The following is a 9,391-nucleotide window of genomic DNA, read 5'->3' as shown; positions in this document are numbered from 1 at the left end:
CTTTGATACATAATTTTCATACTTTAATAATAATAATAATAGTATAAATAATAATAGTAATAATATAAATAATAACAATTATCATTTTATATTACTTAATAACTAAGATAATTTCATAATCTTTAATTTTTACTAATTAAATAATTTTTTTTATTTCTCACATTAGTCAAATTCTACACTAATTTTCATAAATTTTACTTCCAAATCCACTCAAATAAAAATGAATTAATCCACCTTTAAATTCATCCATTCACTCTCTCTCAAATCATTTCTCAAACACACTCTAAATGTTGATCAACAAAATACAAGATTAAAAACAACTATATTTTAAGAAAATCTATTCAAAGATACTTTTATAAAAAAATAAAAGTATATAGATTTTTTTTTTTCAAATTTAAGAGAAATTTTACTTTGAATTTATTTACGACGAAAATAAAAGTATACCCGGCGAGGCAATGAAATAGAGAAGATTTAGAAGGTTGAGATTGTGATGAGACGGAGCAAGAACTGATTCCAGGTGTCAATAGGGCCAGGCATGCACCAATGAACGCAGTCGTTGATTCTGACATTCGCATCCAAATTATGTCCATACTTATCAGGATGTCCATCGGCTCTCATAACCATCACTCCAGTTATGTTCATCAAACCAAAACGTAACCCTTTCTCTCTCCCTTCGTTTTCGGCAACCCTAAACTCCTCCACTTGAATCTCGTAAATCTCCTCAAGACCGTATGGTTTCACCGACGCACTTTCTTCCTTTGTGATGGGCTTTGTTCTGTTACAACCCCCACCTTTGTTCCACGCCCCGTTCTCAAAATGGTTCGGCGAATGAGTCACCAAAATCACCATCCCCTCGAACCCTTTTAGGTTCACCACCGTTCTAAAAGCCGTTCGCAATGCGTTTCTGTAACCGTACAAGTTTAGCGGGTCTGTCGTCACGTTATGGCACTTTTGACACCCCACAACCCTGCCCTTTTCGTAGAACGTTAATGGTCGAAAGAACCATTGTCCTCCTGAGAAAATAACGTAGTCGAAATTTGCAATGTGGGTGGTCCAAGCTTCATCAGCTTCATCCAAGTAAAGGTTCTCGGCGTTGGAGAAAGAAGTGTCGTTCAGGTATTTTTCACTGGACTTCACCAGAAAGGGGGACCACAGTATTGCAACAGTGAAGTTATAGTGTGCGTAGAACCACCATTTGAAATATTTGTCATCGTTCAAAGTGTATCTGTCTGTAATGTCTTCTGGCCGAGCAACCTGAAAGAGTAGCTTCGCCGTTAGTCCCACACCGAGAATAAAGAATTTGAAAAAAAAAATATATAATTAAGCCATCAAACTAGCCCTACGTGTATATTTTGTACTCACAAAAGTAAATAAAATTAAAGTTTTAGCATTAAAACGTATGACTTATTTTTTAGGTGACTTGTTGTAAAGTTTTATGTTCAATTATTACGACGGATAGAAGAAGGCTTTCAAATAAAATACTAAAATTTAAATTTATATCCCAATTATAAATTGATTTGTAACATCAGCCATTAAATTGTAAATGCACGTTTTAAAGGACTTAATCAATGAAATTCGATGATCTTACGAATAAGTCAAATTTCACATTAACTCGTTGATTAATGTGTAATTATATCTAATAAAATGTTAATACTAAACATTAACATGATTTAATAATATTTTAATTAGTTAATAATATAAATTTATTACAATGAAAATACATGGTAACCATCTGTTTTAGAAAAGAAGGAAATCAAACCCATCAAAACTAAATGTTCATTCTTTTTTTTTCCTCTTTCTGATTAAGCACTGACAATTCATAAAAAGAAAAAATCCACAACTATTGAATTTTTGCATGGAATTACCAAGTTAGAGAAGGAAATGTTTGAATCCGAAGGAAGATGGTTGAGAATTTAAAAAGAAACTTACACTATTTAAGAGGCACAACAATGACTCCATCTGGTTCCTCCCAACGGAGTCTCCAACAAAAGCCATGGACTTTCCGCGAACAAGCTTGAGAAACTTTTTGGCATCAAACAGTGGAAGCTCACATTGGTCAGGTTTCCACCTCCATTTGAGGAAGTCCCTGTCGGGTCTCCCATTCATGAAGCAGTTTTGCTTGTACGTTATGAAAGGGCAGCTTTCATTGTCATAGTAAGGCCCTCCAGAATAAGCCACCCAGTTTCCCGAAAATACGTTGCAGGTCAAATTTTCTGTGCTTTCCAAACTGCCATCATGATAAAGATTAGAATATGATTCATGCAAGTTCATGATCAGAGGAACGAACAGCACCACCAATAGCAGGGTCAGTGGTAGTGCCAACGCTCCTTTCGGAATGCCTTTTGCTGCATAATTGCTTTTCAATACCTCCAATACCTCAATTTTCATGCTTCTCATAAAAACTAATAAACTTCTATCAAACTGATTATATATAGTTGTTAGCATACTGTCGGTCCTTGTTCCTTAAACCATGTTCCTATTGAAATGGTGCAATTAGAATTAATGTACATAATAATAAATTTGTGACAGGTTTGTTGGAACCGTCTTGGTGATTACATATTACATGGCCCTCTCTACCGAACTACTTGGTTAAGAGGGAAATAATAATAAGATACTTTGACACTTGTAAAGGGAGAATATTGATGATTTTGCTTCTACTTTTTTATTACTGTGCTTTATTTTATTAGATTAGGTTCTCTGTCGTGACCGTATATTAAACTCTAATAATATACCCAGCCAACAAAGAATCGACGGAATTTTAAATTTTAATTTTTTTGTTTCTAAACAATCTTTAAAGTAATTTAATTATTTAATTATTAAATAGTAAACAGACATCCATTTAATATTTGAGATGTTTTATAAATTATTTCAATATTTGAAAACTATTTAGTTTTATTTTTTATATTTGAAATATTATTGTACTATACCTAATCAGAGTTAATTGTCATTCACCGATAATTATTAGATATTAATGGATCAGACTGTCTTTCCTTTTACAAATATACATATTAATTATTGATTATTGGGTTTGATTGTCTAAAAATATACTGCATTAATGGTTAATCAATGGACTTAGTTGTCACAAGCCTTACAAACTTGAGTATGAGAGTGTCTTCTATAAGTCAACAATTTAAGTTCTGGAATTGAAGATCAAAAGAAAACATAACAAAGAAGGACGAAACTGGACAAATGTAACCGAAACAATTAAGTATATAATCCGTTTACTTTAGATTTCCTATTTAGAGTCATAGAAACATTAGCAAAACGTGAAGATAACGCGATTAACATGGTGAGGAGTTTATTTGTAGTGTGGATTAAATTGATTTTTTTTTTTAATTCTGTCTTTAAAGTCAAAATATATTGTTACCTTTTTTTTTATTATTTCAAATTTTTACGATGCTTTTGACGCAGAAGCCATTCTGTTATCCAAACACTGTCAATGGTTGAGTGTGGGACTCTGGAAAAGGAAATAAATTAGAGGTCAGAATCAGCCCAACAGTTCACGTACTAATGTGATTTAATTAGGCTTAATTTGATGTTAAGTCAATTAAAAAAGCTTTTGGTAAGAAGTCTATTCGGTTGATTAAGAATCTAAGTCATGCTTTATTTTTTTTTATCAAGGTCCTTTCAAAATTATTTCTTAAGAAACAATCTTATAAGATTTATTTTTTAGCATTGTCTAACTATTGCCTCAATTAAGGTGGTTATGAATAAGTTCATGGACAAACTTGAAGTGAGTTTGGATTGGAAAACGATTTCAGATAAAGTAAGCGAGTTTGGGCAAACTATTGTCTAACTATTAATTATTAACTATTAATTAATAATCATTAATTATTAACTATTAATTATTAGCCGTTAACTATCAATTATTAATTATTAACTATTAATTTTTAATTATTAATTATTAACTATATATAAACCACATTAACCTATTTTATCTATGAGTAATAATATCATGACATATTTATACATTCATTCGATACATAATATAAGGATAAAATGATCTAAAAAGTATACAGTTTTGTAGTTTTTCAAAAAATAAAAGAGTAAAAAATAAATAAAGATAGTATCAAATAAATTTAAAATATTTAAATATGTCAAATAATCATTTCTCTTTACCCATAGTATCTAACTATATATTAAGCTATTGATAAATGAAAAACAATGACTCAACCACCCTTTCACACACCTCCTTACAATTCCCCCCTAATCTTCTCTCTTCAATTCTAATTTTATTTATGATATTGTTTACAAACATGTCATACCAGCTAGATGAAAGTACAATATATAATTTTGGTACAAAGTAAGTTTATTTTTATTTTATAACTATGTTATTCCTTATAATTCAAACTAATTAGTGTTCAATTTACTTTTTTTATTATGTTCCTTAAGAATGACAACATATTTGAAGACAGGTATAAAACTTTCACAAATACTAGATATACTTTGATTAGAAAAACAATGATACATATACATATAAATTTATTATTTTTAAATATTCCATCAACGTCTATCATTTTATTTTATTTTATTTTTCTTCCTTTTATATCATGACTTTTATAATATAGTATTTTTTTTCCTGTAGCAATTATTTAGTATTTTTTATGTTTATGTATTTTGGTAAAGTATCATTGTGGAATACCATCCCAGTCCCAATCTATGAGTTGCTTTGAAATTTATTGAATTTTTTATACTTTGCTATTTGAGATTAAATTTTCTTTGAGTTGAGGTGCAAAATTGTATGGTAAGTCGGTCTGCGTAACACATACGGTTTTACTTCCGTTGCAAATTTTATTCTCTTACTCATTTTAAAAATTTGAACATTGAAGTAAGTTAAATAACAAAAATTCCTAATGTAATCATTTTAATATCAAGGATGAAATTAAGATAGAGATTTTAAATCTGATTATCTTCCAAATAAAAAAATTAATTATGATTAATTACTTGCACTCTATATGAAGAGTAGGAAAAAGGATTGTTCCCTAACAAATTACAATATGAGATGCACCAAAGATAGGAAGAAATGACAATAGGAAGAAATGACAATAGATCAAGTACATATAATGGGTTTTTTTTTCAGTCAATTTGTAATAAAAAAATCTATCCCGATGAATATATGTTTAAAAGGTATACTTTTAAGTTTTAAAAAATCAAAGAATATTCATGAATACTCACATATATTTAAAACATAAAATTTAGAAACTTTTAAAATATTATGTAGGAACATCTTTTGACCCCTTCTGTGTGTTAGAAGTGGGTCTAACCATAACTCTGATAAGATGTTAAAAACTGGGTTTAAGATCTAACTCAACTGTACAAAATCGGCTTGTAAGATGGGTCTACACTCTACTTATATATTATAAATTGGACTTATCTATCGATGTGAGACTTCCAACACTGTGTATGTATATTCATTAATATTTAAAAAGTATTTATTTTAACTTCATATTTATGAATAAAAATATAAAATAGTTGCTATATTTTTTATATTAAACATGAATCAACTACTAATTTTCTCGCAAACATTATAATACCTCCATGCAATTTTAAAACTTCTAAGCATTAATTAAGAAAAACAAAAAATGAATGCTTGTATATAATTACATTAAAATAATCTCATATTTTTAATATATTTATTAAATAAAATGGGTGAAGAAATAGTATATTTATTTATTATAAATAAAAATATAATTTCTTTTAAGAAAAATTTAAAAGATAATTTTGTAAGTAATTTAGAGAAAATTATTCTAAAATAGCATTGCTACAAAAAAATTATTTAGATAAAATCTATTTATAATTTTTATCCAAATAACATTGAGATAAAATTTAGTTACTGAAAAAATCAAATTTTAAGTTTTAGTCCATCATAAAAAAGTTAGAATTTGGTTTCGTGAGAAATAAACTCTTTCCAAATTTTTCATTTTTTTTTAAAAGTAAAATTGTATGAAATTTTTAAAATTAAAAATATAATAATTAAAATAGTTACTATTTTACAACGTTTCTATTTAAATAGTTTTTTAAAATGTAATTAATATTTAATTTTTTAAAAAAATATCAGAAAGTAAAACTAGATATTTCAATATTTATTTAAATTAATATTATAGTGGCATGTTACAATTATCTATTTTTAAGGTGTCTTATTCATTAAATATAAATTTTTATGCAATGAAATTTTTTGATTTAAAATAAGCAACATTTTAAGTTGTTTTATGAATAAAAAGTACTTAATAATAAATACAAAAATTAAGTCATAATCTAAATTAATGATTTAATGTAATATTATGAGTATGTATTTAATGTTTCAAGTATATTATAAACACAAATATCTTTTATTAAGACGATAAGAAGAAGTCATAGACCTAAATTAGCAAAACGAGTAAAAAGTAATACAAACCAAGACATGGAGATTTTATTGAAAGGAAAGAAAAATATTGGCGATTACGTTAAATTATGATAAAATTACATGGCTAAAAAATAGTTATTCTGAAAAAACTTCATGATTTTTTTTATGAAAATAATTTTATGCTCTTAGTTTTTATTAAGTATATTAAGAGTACAGAACATATATAACCTTGTAGAGCAAAAGAGAAAAATTGAAAATAATCAAATCTAAATTCAATTTACAATGAAAACTAATTTCCTAATATGTCCTAATACCTAACCTTCCCTCTTTTTTACCCTCTCTTGATGGGTAGTGAATGTGACAAAGACCCAATCTGATACAAAATTATCAAAAATTATTTAATGAAAGGTCTTGGAAGATGAAACTGAAAGAAGATAAATGAGTAATAACATATTTGAACTAAATAAAACACCATCATATGCTCTGCCACAGATTTTACCACACAAAACTAGACATGTATATTTATAAATTTATTATTATTAAAATATATTTTATTTATTTATTTAAATTTAATATTTTAAATGGAATTTATCAAAAATAATAATTTAGAAAACTAAAATTTTATAAAATGCTATACATATATGGTGAATAGTATGTTATTTTGGTAAAAAAATAAAAATAAACAGTTTTCAGTTGGAAAAAATTCAAAATCCCTATGTCGGTATTCATTGCCTCGGTAATTGCGTTGCAACACTCTATTCTATGCTCTGTTCAAGCAGTGACTCAGTGATCTCACAATATAATAATAGAGTTAGCACGTGTTGGACGAAGAATATCGAGGATCTTGTGCTCCATAATGATTGAATGACTCATTTAATTTCTCATCGCAAAATGCGCTTCTTTACTTCAAAAACAGTACCACCATTTTTCTACACCCATAGTTGGAACTATACTTGTTTCACCACATCAGGCTTTTTGGGGCAGTTGAGGTTATTAGGTTATCTGTCTTTCATAATATATTCAGCCAACTAAAAGTTCGAAGGATTAAATTAAGACATCAGGGATTTAGTGGAAAATGTTCAATGTTTATTTCGGACCAAACAAAAATGTATTTTCTAAAAACAAAACCTGAACATTATACTCTCTCCATTTTAGACCACTGCTATGAGAAAATGACAAATACAGTATTGTTAGAAATGGTACGCAGCCTGATTTGAGAGCGAAACAAAAATGGTATTAAACAGCCAGACCAAGCAACTATGAATCACAACATGTTATTGCGTTTTTCACCTTCCAATTTCATCAAATACAGCAAAAACTCATTCCAAGTGTCAACAGCACCTGGTAAGCACCAGTGAACACAGTCATTAACCTTCTTATTCCCAGGCTTAAACTTGCTGGGGTGTCCATCGGCCCTCATAACCATTGCATCAGTTACATCTATCAAACCAAACCTCAAACCCTTTTCTCTTGCTGCATTCAATTCCTCCACTTGTATCTCATGCAAGGCCTTCACAATGTCTCCACTCTCATACACCCCTCTTTCTTCCAAGCTAAAAGGCTTTGTCCTGTTACAACTTCCTCCTTCATTCCACGCGCCGTTCTCAAAGTGCTCCGGAGAGTGACTCACCAAAAACGCCACCCCTTTGAACCCTTCAACGTTTCTCAGCGTTCTAAAAGCCGTTTGGAACGCCTTCTTGTAACCGTAGTAGTTCAGCTCTGTCGAGTTCTGGCACTTTTGACACCCCACAACTTGCCCTTTTTCGTAGAATGTTAATGGTCGGAAGAACCATTGTCCTGTTGAGAAAACCACATAGTCAAAATTCTTGATTTTGCTGCTCCATGCTTCGTCTGCCTCGTCTAGATAAAGCTTGGTGGCGCTGTAGTAAGCACGACCACTGGGATCGGAGTCATTGAACTTTACTAAAAAGGGCGACCACAGTGTTGTGACAGTGAAATTGTAATCAGCCACAAACCACCATCTGAAAAATATGTCATCATATGATGTATGCTTCGCTGTAATATCCTCAGGATGTGCAACCTGACAGAGTAGGTGAAGAAATAACCACGTCTATGAAGCTAAAGTTACCGATAATCACAATCCAAAAAATCAATAAAGCGGAAAAATAATCTAATTGTGATTCCAAGTATAGAATTGCTTACTTACAGTATTTATTAGGCACAGTAAAGACTCGAGTTGATTTCTTCCCATTGAGTCTCCGACAAAGGCGATAGACTTTCCTCGTACTAGCTCCAGGAACTGTGTTGCATCAAATGGTGGAAGCTCACACTCATGAGGTTTCCACCTTAGTTTGAGAAAATCTCTGTCTGGTCTTCCATTCTTGATGCAATTAAGCTGGTCTAGTATGAAAGGGCAGGTTTGATTAGAGTAGTAAGGTTGCTGGGGATATGGGACCCAATCTCCGGAAAAAATGTTGCACTTTTTTGTTTGGTTTGTTTCCAAGTTGGTGGTGGCATAAGTGTTTGAAGATGGTTGCATGAAGTTTCTGAGCAGAGGAAGGAGTAGCACGATGAGAAACAGAGTGAGGGGTAACAAGAACGCACCTTTGGGAATGTTTCCGGAGGCGTACATCTCCGATGTCTCTGTCAAGCTCTTGATTAATGAAGAAACGCTTTGCTAAATAGCTTCTAACCCCTTTCTACCTTTTGGAATGTAGTGATCTACTCTGAAGCTGTTGGTAGTAGTTAACTGCTTATTTTATTGCAGATATTTCTTCTATCTGTCTCTTGATTTGCAGCTGGAACCAACATTGGAAGCTTCACCTTCTTCAAACTTAAGCTTCTGTGTAGAAGCAAGTTACAAGTTACATTGGTTTTCTTCTACTCTTTTTAATTACAGAAGACAAGAGTTTATCAACTGGTAAAGAATTTATTTATAATTTTTTAAAAAATATATTCATAATAATGACAGTTTTAATAAAATTAAATAAATTTAAGACAGTAAATCTTTATTTTATAGAAAATTATTCGATTTTTAATTTTTAGGATTTAAGTATTTTGTAAAAAAAAAATAAAAAACATCCTTTT

At 30.0% G+C, this 9,391-nt stretch overlaps 2 protein-coding genes across 2 annotated transcripts; both read right to left on the bottom strand.

Moving 5' to 3' along the window:
- Positions 1–220: 220 nt before the first annotated feature.
- Positions 221–2,388, bottom strand: LOC106774948 (protein trichome birefringence-like 19). The gene is made up of 2 exons (XM_014661972.1): positions 1,930–2,388; positions 221–1,254 (listed from the first exon to the last, which is right to left on the bottom strand). Exons 1-2 carry the CDS (start codon positions 2,386–2,388, stop codon positions 472–474), a joined length of 1,242 nt encoding a protein of 413 aa, XP_014517458.1. The 3' UTR covers positions 221–471.
- Positions 2,389–7,598: 5,210 nt separating this feature from the next.
- LOC106775450 (protein trichome birefringence-like 19) lies at positions 7,599–9,173 on the bottom strand. Its single transcript, XM_014662574.2, has 2 exons — positions 8,511–9,173; positions 7,599–8,384 (listed from the first exon to the last, which is right to left on the bottom strand). The coding sequence occupies exons 1-2, from the start codon at positions 8,934–8,936 to the stop codon at positions 7,608–7,610; spliced, it is 1,203 nt and encodes a 400-aa protein (XP_014518060.1). The 5' UTR covers positions 8,937–9,173; the 3' UTR covers positions 7,599–7,607.
- Between the last annotated feature and the right edge of the window lie 218 nt (positions 9,174–9,391).

The sequence above is a fragment of the Vigna radiata genome, chromosome 10 (assembly GCF_000741045.1).
Source record: "Vigna radiata var. radiata cultivar VC1973A chromosome 10, Vradiata_ver6, whole genome shotgun sequence".
In the NCBI taxonomy this organism is placed as follows: domain Eukaryota; kingdom Viridiplantae; phylum Streptophyta; class Magnoliopsida; order Fabales; family Fabaceae; genus Vigna; species Vigna radiata.
Note: the sequence above shows the minus strand (reverse complement) of the source record. Positions and strands in the feature narration are given on the sequence as shown.

Bases quoted from the DNA above. Each gene is read 5' to 3' on its own strand.
- LOC106775450 (XM_014662574.2), bottom strand. From the start codon at position 8,936: ATGTACGCCTCCGGAAACATTCCCAAAGGTGCGTTCTTGTTACCCCTC. The intron at 8,385-8,510 runs GTAAGTAAGCAA...CTACTCTGTCAG, and splicing joins TACTGTGCCTAATAAATACT to GTTGCACATCCTGAGGATAT.
- LOC106774948 (XM_014661972.1), bottom strand. From the start codon at position 2,388: ATGAAAATTGAGGTATTGGAGGTATTGAAAAGCAATTATGCAGCAAAA. The intron at 1,255-1,929 runs GTAAGTTTCTTT...CTACTCTTTCAG, and splicing joins TGTTGTGCCTCTTAAATAGT to GTTGCTCGGCCAGAAGACAT.